The sequence below is a fragment of the Martes martes genome (genome assembly GCF_963455335.1).
Source record: "Martes martes genome assembly, chromosome: 13".
Taxonomy (NCBI): domain Eukaryota; kingdom Metazoa; phylum Chordata; class Mammalia; order Carnivora; family Mustelidae; genus Martes; species Martes martes.
Genome location: NC_137901.1, coordinates 68,861,321 through 68,877,110, shown reverse-complemented (window position 1 = coordinate 68,877,110; position 15,790 = coordinate 68,861,321). Strand labels below are relative to the sequence as shown.

General features: G+C 43.4%; 1 protein-coding gene across 1 annotated transcript in view; it reads left to right on the top strand.

Moving 5' to 3' along the window:
* The window catches only part of SFI1 (SFI1 centrin binding protein), a gene marked incomplete at its 5' end in the record, with an annotated part of 92,227 nt that overhangs the window by 56,026 nt on the left and 20,411 nt on the right, over window positions 1-15,790 (top strand). Inside the window, 4 exon segments of the mRNA XM_080820882.1 lie at window positions 1,111-1,203; window positions 3,932-4,029; window positions 5,081-5,147; window positions 9,140-9,270. Coding sequence (XP_080677008.1) covers window positions 1,111-1,203; window positions 3,932-4,029; window positions 5,081-5,147; window positions 9,140-9,270 — 389 coding nt within the window.

The following is a 15,790-nucleotide window of genomic DNA, read 5'->3' as shown; positions in this document are numbered from 1 at the left end:
TCCCCCTTCATTTTTTTTTTTTTTAAGTAACTTCTGCCCCCAACGTGGAGCTCGAACTCATGACCCCCAGGGCGGACTCCCTTTTTAATGTTGGGAGCCTCATCTGTAAAATCGATCAAAGTAGAGATGCTGTGGGTGAAGCAGGGTCTGGGACTAGTCCTGTTCTACTCCTGCTTTCCCCGACCCTCACCACATGAGAAGGTCTTCAAACACATTCAGGGGCCTTGGGTTCTACAGAGCACAATATGAAAAACCCTGATCGCTTCACTTCTGTCTCAGAAGACTGGAACCGGGGCGCCTGGGTGGCTCAGTGGGTTAAAGCCGCTGCCTTCGGCTCAGGTCATGATCCCAGCGTCCTGGGATCGAGCCCCGCATGGGGCTCTCTGCTCAGCGGGGAGCCTGCTTCCTCCCTTCTCTCTCTGCCTGCCTCTCTGCCTACTTGTGATATGTCTGTCAAATAAAGAAATAAAATCTTTAAAAAAAAAAAAAAGAAGACTGGAACCCAGGGCATTGGAGAAAAGGCTTTGCTTAGGTCACATGCAAGGCAGTATAGATGGAGCTGGAACCAGTCCCACACGTGTTGCCACTGCCCTAACCCCCCTACTCACCAAGGTTTCCTTCTCTTCCTTCTATTCTGCTCATGCAAAACTACATTTGGAATTGCATAAGTGTGCACACTGGGCCACCCTCCCCACCGCCACCGCCAACATGGCTTTAAAAAGAAGAAAAAAAAAAAAAAACCGCCATCATCTAAAAGTCTTTTCCTGAGAGGCAGAGTTGATGTCTTTAACCTTTGTCTGTCGTGTTCCTGTCTGGGCCATGGGGATCTCTCCTGGTCAGAGGCAATGGTGTGTTTGTTCCTGGGCAGTATTGGTGGATAGCCAGGGAGCAGTTCAACAGCTTATTAATACTTATTAATACTTAATAAGTATTAAGTGCCTACTGCGTATCAGACTCCCAGGTGAATCCTAAAGCAGAGAAACACTCCGGGATCTGGGAGCAGCTGTGAATATCCGTGCCCGGGCCTCTCCCTACTGGACTCGGGTGCTGCTCTTCCTGGTACACATGCTGCTGATTTGTAACTGCTTGTGTCCTTCCTTCTATTCACAGCACTTCTGTTTTCGAGCCCTGAAAGACAATGTGACCCAGGCCCATCTCCAGCAAATAAGAAAGAACCTCGCTCACCAGCAGCATGACATCATGGTGAGGGTCATCTGTATGGAGGAAGCTCATGTCCATTATCTTTTCTTTTAACCTTTGTGCCTCGAGATTTGCCCAAACCTTTCAGACTCCAAAACCTTAGTGTCCATTTTCTCTGGCTACCCCTACCAGCTGGTAGAGGAACCCTTGGTTTTTCCTAGTTTAATCCGTTTTTTAATCTGTTTGCTAAGAAACTTGATAGTTGACTCAGAGGTCAGGGACTGTGGATTCCAACCCTGACCTTTGGAGTACACTTTGAGTTTTGCATTCCAGGCGGCTTTGGTTGTATTTGCACTGTAAGTCTCTTGTCTTCAGTGGTTGGTTTACCTGAGGGCAACAAACATTCTATCTCTACTTATAGATCATGTTTTTGGGTGCAGGAGGATGGTTTTTTTTGTTTTGTTTTGTTTTTCATTATGAAAATGTTCAAACGTATGGAAAAATTTAAGAATAGTAGAATAAACACCTTATACTTACCATCTCAATTCAAATATTAGCCAATTGTTAATATTTACTACTTTTTTTTTTTGCTGAATCATTTCAAAGTAAGTAACAGACATCGTGACACATTATGCCTAAACATCTCAGCCTGCGTTGTCCAAAAATCACATTTTCCTTCATAACCACGGTATCGTTATCATCCCTAACAAAATGAACAGTAATTCCCTAATCTTTTTTTTTTTAAAGATTTTATTTATTTATTTGACAGAGAGAGATCACAAGTAGCAGAGAAGCAGGCAGAGAGAGAGAGAGAGAGGGAAGCAGGCTCCCTGCTGAGCGGAGAACCTGACACGGGACTCGATCCCAGGACTCCGAGATCGTGACCTGAGCCAAAGGCAGCGGCTTAACCCACTGAGCCACCCAGATGCCCCCTAATCTTTTCTAATACCCAGCCCATATCCAAATTTTCACAGTTGCCCCTGAAATGTTCCATTTTAAACCAGGACTCAACCAAGGGCTGATTACTTACTGTATCTGGTTATGTCTTATGAGGCTCTTAATAACAGTGTCCCCCTTCCACTTCTTTTGTTAAATATGTTTATTCTTTAATTGTGGTAAAATACACATAACAATTTATCATCTTAACCATCGTTAAGAGGACAGTTTGGTGACACAAAGCACATTCACATTGTGCAATCCTCACCACCATCCATCTCCAGAACCTGTTTCATCTTGCAAAACTGAAACTCTGTCCCCATTAAACAATAACTTCCCATTCTCCTCCTCGCCCCTGCCCCCCAGCAGCTGGCGGCCACCTTTCTCCTTTCTGTCTCCATGAACCTGACCACTTCAGGGATCTCATATTTACATGCCCTTTTGTGCCTGGCTTATTTCACTTAGTGTAATGTATACTTCTTTTTTTCAGTGACCCTGATTTTTGCAAAAGGAAGGCCAGCTATTTGGCATTATACAATATTCCATATTCTCAGTTTATCTGTTTCCATTTGATGTCATTTGATTTTTTCCTTTTTTAAATGTCATTCCTATAAATTAGAAGTTTGATCTAAGGGCTTGATTAGATTGAAGTTAAGCACTTTTTTTTGGCAAGACTACATCAGGAGCAGTCAGAGGTGATAAGATCAGTTTTAACTTTTAAAATGGCATCGTCGGGGCGCCTGGGTGGCTCATCGTTGGGCGTCTGCCTTCGGCTCAGGTCCTGATCCTGGGGTCCTGAGATCGAGCCCCGCATCGGGCTTCTTGCTCCTCGGGGGGCCTGCTTCTCCCTCTCCCACTCCCCCTGCTTGTGTTCCCTCTCTTGCTATGTCTCTCTCTGTCAAATGAATAAATAAGATCTTTAAAAAATAAAAATAAAAATAAAAATAAAATGGCATTGTCGGGGTGCCTGAGTGGCTCAGTGGGTTAGAGCCTCTACCTTTGGCTCGGGTCATGATCCCAGGGTCCTGGGATCGAGCCCTGCATCGGGCTCTCTGCTCAGCATGGAGCCTGCTTCCCCTCCTCTCTCTGCCTGCCTCTCTGCCTACTTGTGATCTCTCTCTCTCTGTGTCAAATGAATAAATAAAGTCTTTAAAAAAAAAATTAAAAAGGGGCACCTGGGTGGCTCAGTGGGTTAAGCCTCTGCCTTAGGCTCAGGTCATAGTCTCAGCATCCTGGGATCGAGCGCCGCATCGGGCTCTCTGCTCAGCGGGGAGCCTGCTTCCCCCTCTCTCTCTGCCTGCCCCTCTGCCTACTTGTGCTCTCTCTCTGTGTCAAATAAATAAAATCTTTAGAAAAAAATAAAAATAAAAAATAAACAAAGTGGCATTGTCTTCTATGAGGCCCAGATGAGGAATAACTTCAGTGTCTTGATTCTGATTTCCATAGATGGGGAAATTCATCTTTTTGCCTTTTATGTTGGCCTAGAATAGCTCCGTATAACTTAGCCACAATTATTTTGTAAGCCTGTTATCTGTTGGCTACTCCAAATTGAGGTATAATTCCTCCTCTGTGGGAGCTGATAGTCTCTCGGGGCAAGGATTTGCTAATAGGTTAGGAGAGATCATTTCACCTTTGCCTTAAGAATTAAACTTCCGGGGCGCCTGGGTGGCTCAGTGGGTTAAAGCCTCTGCCTTCAGCTCAGGTCATGATCCCAGGGTCCTGGGATCAAGCCTGCTTCCTCCTCTCTCTTTGTCTGCCTCTCTGCCTACTTGTGATCTCTGTCTGTCAAATAAATAAATAAAATCTTAAAAAAAAAAAAGAATTAAACTTCCATTTCTTTTCTGTCTTGCTTCAGCTGCTGCACAGATTCTGGGACCTCTGGCAGTCTCGGATTGAGCAGAGGGAAGAGAGAGCGCAGCTTCCCTCACTGTGTGCTGCCTGGGACCACTGCAGGTAGGGGCTTGGGCCTTCTCCTTGTGCTCTCCAGGGACTGACTGACTGTTCTCTAGGAGAGAGCACTTACCCTTCTATGCAGTGCTGGCCAGCTTCAGAAAGGCCCTGCTGTAAATCAGTGGTTCCTAAGCTTGTGTTTTCCTTGAGAGGTAGAATAGAGATGTTTGTGCTGGTTCTTGGTCACCATAGTTTAGAATTAATGTGCCAGCTAGCTCCCTGCTTCAGTCCTTCAGGCTTTAGTGACATTCACATCTTAGAATTCAAGCACTGATAGTGTTAAAAAGCAGGCTTAGGCAAGTGGCTTATTCTGGAAGAGTGGAGAGTGTCCCGAATTTTAAATAAAAGCACCACATGTCTCTAAGGAAAACTCAGTGTATAGGAAGGTAGGTATAAAGTGAAAAATAAAAGTTGCTTGGATCCCTCCCTTTGATCCCTTAGTCTTACTCTTCAGGAGTAACTACTCTTCACTTTCTTCCTGCCAGAAATATTCAATATATCCTCCCTGCAGCCAATAAGTCAATCAATTGAATTCACATAGAGGTCCCGTTTTGGAGCATTTTTTAATGAGTCGGTGAGAATCTCAATATTTAACTATATTTGGAGTTATTAGGGTCAATCATTTTAAGTCCTGGTTTACAGAACTGAAGGCAGTTCTCACTCTGGGTATCACTTTGGTGGAAGGAGCTTGTCACAGACCCAGGTGGTCCTAACACAAGCCCCAGAGTTTGGTCATAAAACCAGAAAGTTCATGATAGGGGATTTCGTACATATTACCTAGGTTCCAGAGACACTGTGCTTGGTGGTCTAATTAGGTTTATAAGAAAATTGTCAAAATTTGGGGGCAAGCCATAGTCCGAAATCAGTGGCTGACAGATGTTGTGTTGAGCGATAGGTTCTTTTTCCCCCTGTCCTAGAGTGAAACTGACAGGGTGCCTTCAATGCTGAAGATGTAACTACACCCAGATTTTTCGGCCTTAAAAACAAACATTTTTAAAACCCAAACCTGGACATGCAGTAGGCAGTATGTGTTATGTTATGTGTTTTATTTCAGAATAACATTGCTACGCAAGTGTATCAAATCATGGTCACAGTATATTCAGAAGAGGCGATACAAGCAGGTATGGAGTAAGTTCATAGTGAGTAACTCCACAGGCATACCTTGTTGGACCCATTTACTTTGGAAAGATTCTTGGAAAAGACCTTTGCTAAGAGGTCTTGGTGCTGCTGTGAAAAACTCAAAGATATTTCCTCCAGTTCCCTCTAGTGATACCGGAAGGTCTGCATCAGCCGCCTTCCTTCACGTGCTGTGAATAAGCAGCCATTCCATTCATGTCATTACTCATTTACTCTGTTAGTTAGCCAGCCTTTAGGAAATACTGGGGAAAGTGTAGAACATAGTGCCACATTCTCAGTGCTGAACGGTGTGAGGCAGGTACCCATAGCAGGCGGGAGGACACGGGGATCAGGCTGGCAAACTAGGAAAGGCAGATGGAGGAAGGATGCAGTTCCATTTTTTAGAAAACTTTATTTAAGTGATGTCTACATCTGACATGGGGCTACAGCTCACAGCCCTGAGATCAGGAGTCACATCCTCTTCTGACTGAGCCAGCCAGGAGCCCTGGCTTCAGTTCCGTTTAAGACTCACTGAGGAGCGCCTGGGTGGCTCAGTCGGTTAAGCATCTGTCTTTGGCTCAGGTCGTGATCCCAGGGTCCTGGGCTCGAGCCCCGTATCTGGCTCCGTGCTCTGCAGGGAGTCTGGTTCTCCCTCTGCCTGCTGCTCCTCCTGCTTGTGCGCTCGCTCTCTCTCTCTCTCTCTCTCTGACAAATAAAAATATAAAGAAAAAAAAAAGAAGGAAAGACTAGCTGAGCAGCCTCTGTGCCTCAGACACTGTGCTAAGCACTGGGACTATAGCTGTGATCGAAAGCAGACAAAATTCCTCCTCCCACAGGCCTTGTAATTTAGCCCCAGGATGGCAATTAAGTGCTATATTGCAGGCCAGCTCAAATGATGGCAGCTGTCTAGAGTGCTGAACCGAGAAGGATTTGGAGGCCACCTTTAGGCTTGGGGGCTTTTGTGTTCAACTGGTAGTGTCTGCATGGGCCTTGCAGGGGTTAGCATGCTGCCTGGGCCTGGTTTTGGCCCTCCCTGGTGAAACAGGGAGATGAAAGCCACACCCCTGCCTCCCCCACCCCCACCTCCATCTGTCGCTAGAGTCTAACATGAGAATCTAAAGAATTTGGCTGTTTACTCTTAGTGTTGTGAGAGAATCTGAATTTTCTAGTAAGGTGTATAAAATCCTGTGGGAGCCAGCCTCTGGTTAATTTCTGTACCCTTTCCTGTTACCTACTTCTTCGTTCCTTCACAGCTGTGCTCTGGCCAGTTAAGCTGCCAGCCTTCCCTGAATGTGCTTCTCACTGTACGTGCAGTTCTCTGTCCCTTTGACCCTTTTGGCTCTGGTGTTACCCCATCCCCCGGCCCCCTGTGTGGCTTTGTCAGTGTATTCTGTGCCTAGGTGTTTCCCAGCCCCTCTTCCTGCCAGTCTGTGAGCTACTTGAGGGTAGACCCTGTCTCTCTCTTCTCCTTAGCACTGTGTAGACAGAGGGTAGGTGCCACTAATATTTACATGACTGAATGAACAAACGAGTGAACAGCCAGATAAACTGCCATGGGTTGCTACAGAGTTTTTCCGAAGGATCATCTCTGTTCTTGGCATCTGGGCGGTGCCAGCCCAGGGCATGGCTTGCCTTCCACACCTGGAAAATGGTTAGAATTGCTGCGTTCTTTGACATTCCTTTGGATGATGTGACTGTTTTTGAAAGGACGTTGCCACTTGGTTTCTTAAGCCCATTTAATGTAAGCTCAGCAGAAGGTAGAGACCATTTAGAAAAGGAAAATGAGTGCCAGGGTCGAAAGATTGTGTTTATTCAAGGTGGAAAAGAAGCAGAGTCTCTTATTTTCCCCCTGGAAAAAGAGCCCCTGACCCTGGGGCCCAGCAGTGGTGGAAGGTCAAAGGTCAGTGTTCTTATCTCTCCACAGTGCTCTTGCATGGCCTGCATCATATAGAAGGTCTGAAAAATAGTAAGAGCCCTGCTTAGTTCCGGGGTTTTTTTTTGTTTTTTGGTTTTTTTCCCCAGATCTTTTGCTAACCATCTGAATGTCATCTAAGGAGATGACATCAGAGAACATCAAGTCCGTTAAAGAGAACATCAGTTCTTTCTATTTCAGGAAAAGATAAAGATATTATTTATTGTGGGTTTCTTTCTTTTTAAAAAGTAATACGTAGAGAATGGCAAAACGTTTGCCAGTTATTGAAGCTGGATGTTAAGTTCATGGGGATTCGTTATACTGTTGCTTCTACTTTTATTTACATTTGAAAATATAAATGCCCAAAAGCAATATATAGACATTGCAATTTGAGATGTGTAGGAAGAGATAAGAGAAAAAAATTAAAACACCCGTAATCTTAAATTACATTTGGTGAGTAAATTTGGTATCTTTTTTCCTCCATGTGTGTGGGAGTATGTATACCATATGTTCACACACACACATATGCTTACTGTTCAGTTATCTGTTGCTATGTGAAAAAAATCACCCCGAACTCAGTGGCTTAAAACAACAACCGTGTTATTATACTTACGGGTTCTGGGGCGCCTGGGTGGCTCAGTGGGTTAAACCCTCTACCTTTGGCTCAGGTCATGATCCCAGGATCCTGGGATCGAGCCCCACATCAGGCTCTTTGCTCAGCAGGGAGCCTGCTTCCCCCCTCTCTCTCTCCCTGCCTCTCTGCCTACTTGTGATTGCTGTCTGTCAAATAAATAAATAAAATCTTTAAAAAATAATAAAATAAAAAAAATAAAAACAAATGACCCTTTATACTTATGGGTTCTGCGGGTCAGAAATTGAAACAAGACATCACAATAATGGCTGGTCTCTGCTCCATGATTATTGGGGCCTCAGCTGGGAAGATTCTAATGGCAGGAGGTTAGCATTCTCTAGAAGTTTCTTCACTCACATGGCTGGTTCCTGGACTGGAATAACTCGTGAAGACTGGGCACATCTGGGACTGTTAACCAGAGAACCTACATTGGGCCTCTCCAAGAGGCTTGGATTGCCTTTGAGCATAGTGGCCTCAGGGGAGTCAGACTTCCTGTGTTGCTGCTCACTCCAAAAGTGTCTCAGTGAACAACACAGAGCTGTATGGCCCTTTATGACCCAGTAGGTCATATGGTCACTTTCACCATTTTCCACTGGTCAAAGCAATCACTGTCCCACCCAGATTCAAGGGGAGGGGACATCTCAGTGAAGGAGGAAATCCAAAGAATTTGAGGTCCTATTTTAAAAAGCACCGCACATACATATATGCTTTTATCCCCACAAAGTTTTGGATCATGGAGGCCTGTATATATTTTATGTCAGTTGTCTGTCTTCCTGCTGATAAATAGTAAAATAGTAGTAGCCTTTTGTAATTACAGCAAAATCAAAAGATATATTATAGCATGGGAACAATGTTGATAATACACATGACAAAGGATTGATAAATTTCTTAAGATTCAGAAAGCCCATGTATATCACTGAGTCAAACAATAGCAGTCAGATAGTGAAACAGGCAGTGGGTATGAACACTTAGTACATAGGACAAAACATTTGGATACATCCACGTATATATACACATGTGTATACACACACACAAATAGGTAAAGAGATGCTTAAACTTTTTAATTAGAGTAAAAATTTCTTACCCATCATATTTCATTTTTCACCTATTATGTAGATAAAGATTAAAAATAATGATTTTAATCATTTTCTCAGTTTAGTGTAGAAAGCAACCCTTCCTCTAGAATGTGACCCTGAAAGGTCTTTTTTTTTTTTTTAAAGATTTTATTTATTTATTTGACAGATCAAAAGTAGGCAGAGAAGCAGGCGGGGTGTGGGGGGAAGCAGGCTCCTCGCTGAGCAGAGAGCCTGATGTGGGGCTCGATCCCAGGACCCTGTGATCATGACCTGAGCTGAAGGCAGGGGCTTAACCTGCTGAGCCACCCGTGCCCCCCCGCTTTTTTTTTTTTTTTTTTTTAAATGTGAAGTACAAATAAAGGTCATTCTGTTCACTAGTGGCTGCGGTCCAGAGCAGAGAGTCACTTCCAGCAGAGAGCCCTTCCTGCAGCCTTCCACACATGGAGAAGATTCTGGCGATGGCACCATCAGGAAAGTGTTCTCAATGCGAGAGCAGCACGCTTTCACAGGTATGCGGTGCCACTCCTGTCTGGGCAGGCTTCTTGGGCTTCTGCTCCCCACACGGCCATTGGTGGTGGTGTTTAGCCTCCCAGCCTCCTAGGCCCTGGTTCTTCCTGGTTTTTCAATTATGTGGGCTCATTGATTTCATCTAGCAGGAAACGCCAGCCAGTATTTCCCCTGGGAAAGTTTTTGCTCATCTTTATTGCAAATGCTTTCAGAACAGCCTGAGTTCTATGCCCCTGACCTCAGTGCAAGCCAGTGTGAGCTCCATGAAGGCTGCCCATTAGCTTTCTGGATCAGAGTGTGGTTGGACCTTGCATTGCCCTGGCAGGCATTCTTGAGTGTGATTTCCGTGAAATGCTTGCTTCCTGTTCTGCTAGACCTGGCTTTTTGAAGTCTTGAAATACAGTTGTCAGCAAACTTAAGACGGGCAAGGAGCAGAACTACGTCTTTTTAGCTCCCACAGAGCCAAACTTGCCCATAGCAGGTCCTTGCTGCGTGTTGGCAGAAAGCAACAAAGAAAGTATTCATCGCCGACTGTATGTCTGCCCCTGTGGTGGGCATGCTGTGATGGGAGAAGGGAAACAAATACATAAGCTCATTCGCCTGTGACGTCAGCAACTTCATTAATAATTTCCTTCTCATAGCAGTCCCAAGAGAACAGGCTCAAGGTGACTAATGATTCCCCCATGTAAAGCAACCAGTAAGTGGCAGAGCCAGAGTTTAAATTCACATCTCCTTGACACCAGGGACTTTCTGCTAGATGAAAAAGAAGATCTTTTTGATGACTCTGTAGAAACTTCGAATCTTTGTGAGGAAGTAAAACTGATACACAAGAAACAATTGAAGGACACTTCCAGAGAAGAAATCCGCTTGTACTCACTTAGGTCAGCCCTGAGTTCTTCTAGAGCTACTAATGAAAGTCCCTGGAGGAAAGCATGCTGTGAGCCTTGGGGTGAGGATGGATGGCAGGAGTGGGCAGGATTAGGAGAGCCAGACTGAGGGGATTGCCTGAGCCTATAAAAAAGATAACAGATAAATGTTTGAGCAGGTGCATGTAACTAGCAAAGTGATGGTTTTGGAGATTGCCTGAGAACAGTTCCCATCAATTTAGGACAGAGACGAGAGGGAGGGACATGGGAGGCACGCTGGGAGAAGGTGCAGTGGTCTTGACTTCGAAAGAGTGTGAATGCTAATCTGAGGGGATCAGCCAGAACTCTGAGAGTCCTTCACACAAAATCGAAGGAGAAGCTTTTTCGGGGTAGCTGTGGGGAATTGGAGGCTGGCAAGGGGATAGCATTTACCTCTGCCCCTTCTGCAAAGAGAGTGACTTCACCTTTACCTACTTTCTGTACTGAGGTCTGATTAAGATTCCATTGGAAAAATGGCTTTGCTGCTTAACACACACGCACTCCTTCATTTCTTCTGCAAAGTCATGATTGACTCTGTTACTTCTTTTGTATTTTGGCATGCCACAGGGATTTTCCAAAAGTTGAGGGTTCTCATAACAGACTCTTAATCTCAGAGAACAAACTGAGGGTTGCTGGAGGGGAGGGAAGGGATGGTGGGAGGGAGAGGGTGGCTGGGTGATGGCCATTGGGGAGGGTATGTGCTATGGTGAGTGCTGTGAATTGTGTAAGACTGATGAATCACAGACCTGTACCCCTGAAACAAATAATACAGTATATGTTAAAAAAATATTGAGGGCTCTTTCAAAATGGCCAAGAGGTGTTTCCAAAAGGATTTTTGTTGGGGATCATTCTTGAGACAAAAGGGTGGTGGGTGGGGCACCTGGGTGGCTCAGTGGGTTGAGCCTCTGCCTTCGGCTCAGGTCATGATCTCGGGGTCCTGGGATCGAGCCCCGCATTGGGCTCCCTGCTCAGGGGGGAGCCTGCTCCCCCACCCCCCGCCTGCCTCTCTGCCTACTTGTGATCTCTGTCTGTCAAAAAAATAAATAAAATCTTAAAAAAAAAAAAAAAAAGGGTGGTGGGTGAATTGGAGACAGGGTCTGGCCAGGAGGTTTGAGGGAGAACCAGGACCTGATCTGGATTTGGCCTGATCTGGATTTAATCTTGTTTTGGTTGAGTTGGCTCTTTTTAGAAAACCGAAGTTTTTTAGGTTCCTGCCTTCAGCTCATGAGGGAGCAGAGTGATGGGGAGCCTAACTGGGAAGCTGGAGAGCCCTGAGTTCAGACTCTTGATCCGCTGCTTGCTCGCTCCCTAACCCTGCGTAGGCCACTTGGTCTCTCTGAGCCTACTTCTTCAGATGTAATATGGAGATGGGTTGATATAATAGTCCTGTTTCATAGGGTTGTCATGAAAAGTGAGATAATTCCTGTGGAATACAAGAAGAATGGCAGTACAAAATATCAGCCTTCCCCACCAATCCCTAGTGATTTGTGACTCTTACAGTAAATGGATATTCATAGGTTCGGTTTGGAGTTTAGCAAATCAGAGTTCCCCCAAAATATATATGTTCTATCTTTTCATAATTCTTAGGGTATTTGTTTAATATTTTAGGAATATGGACAGAATTTATAGTGGGGTCTCATGAATTATGACTAAAAATGGTAGTTTCTTGGGGCACCTGGGTGGCTCAGGCGTTGGGCGTCTGCCTTCGGCTCAGGTCATGATCTCAGGGTCCTGGGATGGAGTCCCGCATCGGGCTCCCTGCTCGGCGGGGAGCCTGCTTCTCCCACTCCTACTCCCCCTGCTTGTGTTCTCTCTCTCTCTCTCTCTCTCTCTCTCTGTCAAATAAATAAATAAAAATGTTTAAAAAAAATAAAACTAAAATGGTAGTTTCTTTACCTACCAGTGAAATAGTATACTGAGAATGAGACAAGACTGATTTGTCTTTTGTTTTTTTTAATTGAGCTAAAGTTAATAGTGAAAGGCACAGATGTTAAGTAAACAGTTTGGTGAGTTTTCACAAATTGTATACCTGGATAATCAACAGCCCATTCAAGGTCTAGAACATTTCCATCAGAAAGTTCCCTCATGCCCCCTTCTGGTCAATTTGCACCCCCCCCCCATCCACCACCATAGGTAAACCCCTGCTCTGATTACTGTCATCCCAGGTTAATTTTGCCTGTTTTTGAACTTTAAGTGATGGGATCATACAGTAGGTGTTCTGTTGTGTCTGGCTTCTTCTAAAGTTGAGCATAATGTTTTTGAGATTCACCCTTGTTGTTAGGTAGGAGTTCAGTCTTTGCTGAGTGGTATTGAATGAATATAAGGCAATATTTTCACCCCTTTTAATATGGGTTGTTTCCAGTTTGAGGCCATTATGAGTAAATCTGCTATGAACATTTAAGCAGGTTATGTTTTCATTTCTCTTGGGTGGATACCTAGAAGCGGACTCTGGCTCTCAGGTGGGGACATGCTTCCTCTTACAGGGGGTCACATCATTTTACACCCACCAGCAGGTAGAATGCTGGTTGTTCCCCTCTTCAACACCTGGTTTTGACTGTCTTTTTTTTTTTTTAATTCTTTTTATTAACATATAATGTATTATTTTCTCCAGGGTACAGGTTTACGAATCATCAGTCTTACACAGTTCATAGCACTCACCATAGCACATACCCTCCCCAATGTCCACAACCCAGCCACCCTCTCCCTACCCACCCCCCCCCACAACCCTCAGTTTGTTTTGTGAGATTAAGAGTCTCTTATGCTTGGTTTTGTTTTTGTTTTTTTTAACATTTTATTTATTTATTTGACAGAGAGAGAGAGAGCACAAGTAGGCAGAGCAGCAGCAGAGAGAGGGGGAAGCAGGCTCCCTGCTGAGCAGAGAGCCCGATGCGGGGCTCGATCCCAGGACCCTGGGACCATGACCTGAGCCGAAGGCAGAGGCTTAACCCACTGAGCCACCCAGGCGCCCCTCTCTTATGGTTTTTGACCGTCTTTTTAACTGAGCCATTCTGGTGGACATGGAGTGCCATCTCATTTCCCTGCTGACTAATAATATGGAGCATTTTTAAAGGCCTAATCAGCCAGGATCAAAATCCTGTAGTTGGTAGTACTAAGTCAGATTGATTGCCTTGAAGGAAGGAATTCCAGAGGAATTCTAGAATGGTGCTGTTCCTGAGGGAAAGGAATTTGTAGGGTTCGAATCCTATGAAAGGATTCTGAAGGGGGGAAAGAGAAACGGATTGGTTTTGGATTGCTTGCTATTTCTGAGGCAAAGGTAGGAGGGATGAGAAGTGGGGTTCACTAGCAAGTACAGTTATATGTACCCTCAGGAATAAGTGAAAACAGCAAAGCTTGTCTAGGGCATTGTTGGTAAAGAAGCAGTAACCACTCCAAAGAGGCCCTTGTGGCATTTTACAGCTGCTGCCTGGCCTTTGGAGAAACCATGTTTCCTTGTAGGTGGCTTTCTCTGTGTCTGTCCTTATCTGACTAAAGGTTAGGCTGCTTTTCCTCTTTTCTGAGTGAAATCAGTCTGAGCTAATTTTTTTTCTTTGAATTCCAGACAGATTTTGACTGATTCAACCTTTACCATGTGCTTATTGACCATTGTATATCTTCTTTTGTGAAGTGTCTATTCAGTTCTTTACCCTAGCTTTTAAAAAACATTGGGTTTTGTGTCTTTTTAAAAAATTATTGATTTTTCAAAGTTCTTTATATATTCTTTGTTGGATATATGTATTGAAAATATTTTTTTCCAGGGTCGCCTGGGTGGCTCAGTGAGTTAAGCATCTGACTCTTGGTTTTGGCTTAGATCATCATCTCAGGGTCCTGAGATCAAGTCCAGTGTTGTGCTCTGAGCTCAGCAGAGAGTCTGCTTGAGATTCTCTCTTCCTCCCCCACTTCCCCTCCCCCCCCATGTTAGCATGTTCTCTCTGTGTCTCTCAAATAATAAATCTTTAAAAAAAAGGAAAAAGAAGAACATTGTCTTTTGGTAATGTGGCTTACATTTTCATTTTCTCACAGTATTTTTTTCATTGAGAGCAAAGTGGTTATATATATATGGAAATGATCACAGGGTGAGGATCTATATATTAGCTAATATATATATTGATAAATTAACAGTATTTTTTGGTGAGCAGAAATGTTTTTGTTACAGTCCAGTTCATCAAATTTTTTTCTAATCATAAAAGATCAGTGATTTGGGGGTTTTCTCTAAAAAATATTTGCCTACTGCCAGGATCCTGAAAGATATTTTCCAACATTTTCTCTGGAAGCTTTATATTAAATTTTAGCATTTACATTTAGGTCTGTGATCATCCTGAATTTTTTCCGTATATGGTATGAGGTAAGAGCCAAGGATTATTTTTTTCTGTTTTTCAGGTTTTTCCAGCACTGTTTGTTGAAAAGACTTTTCATCTCCCCATTGAATTGCCTTGGCACCTTTACTGAAAATCAGTTGTTCTTATAAGTTTGTATCTATGTTTGGACTTTCTCTTCTGTTTCATTTATCTGTTTGTTTATCCTTATGCCATTATCTTACTCTCCTAGTTTTTGTATCTTTATAGCAAGTTTTGAAATTGGTTCTTCAACTTTATTCCTCCTGGGATTTTCTTTTATTTGTTTGGGATTGCACTTAATGTATATAGACGTTTAGGGGAGATTGGACATCTCAAACTTACTGAGACTTCCATAAATGAATATACACTTCTCCATTTATGCAGTTTTTCTTTAATTTTTCTCAGTGTTTTATAACTTTGCATAGAATTTTTGTATATATATTGTTCAATTTATTCCTAAAGACCTTTTTTTTGATACTCTTGTGAATAGAATTATTTTTTAAATCCATTCACTGTTTGTCCTAGTATATAGAAATACAACTGAAACTTTTTGTTCTGTGACCTTTCTAAATTTACTTAATGGTTTGAGTCTTTTTTTAAAATTACATAGAGTTTTCTGCATAAATAATCCTGTCATATGCAAATAAGGACAACTTACTTTATCCTTTCCAGTCTGTAGGCTTTTATTTCTGTCTTCATTAGCTAGCATCTCTAATGAAGTATTGAATAGAGGTAATGAGAGGATACATACTTGTCTTTTTCCAGTCTTAGGGGGAAAACAAAAGCTGTCAGTATTTCACATTGAGTATTTTTGTAAATACCCTGTATCAGATTGAGAATGATGCCCTCTATTCATAGTTTATTGAGAGTTTTTATTATGAAGGGTGGTTAAATTTTGCCAGATGCTTTTTCTGCATTTGTTAAGATGATCATATGGTTTTCCTGATTTCACCTGTTAGATCAGACCTGTATTCCTGAGATAAACCCCACTTGACCATGATATATTATCTTTTTCACGTGTTGTTGATTTTTATTTTAAGATTTTATTTATTTATTTGACAGAGAGAGAGATCACAAGTAGGCAGAGAGGCATTCAGAGAGAGAGGAGGAAGCAGGATCCCAGCCCAGCAGACAGCCAGATGCAGGGCTCGATCCCAGGATGCTGGGATCATGACCTGAGCCGAAGGCAGAGGCTTAACCCACTGAGCCACCCAGGCACCCTAAGTGTTGCTGACTTTGATCTGTTAATGTTTTCTTGAAAATTTTTACATGTATTTTCATGA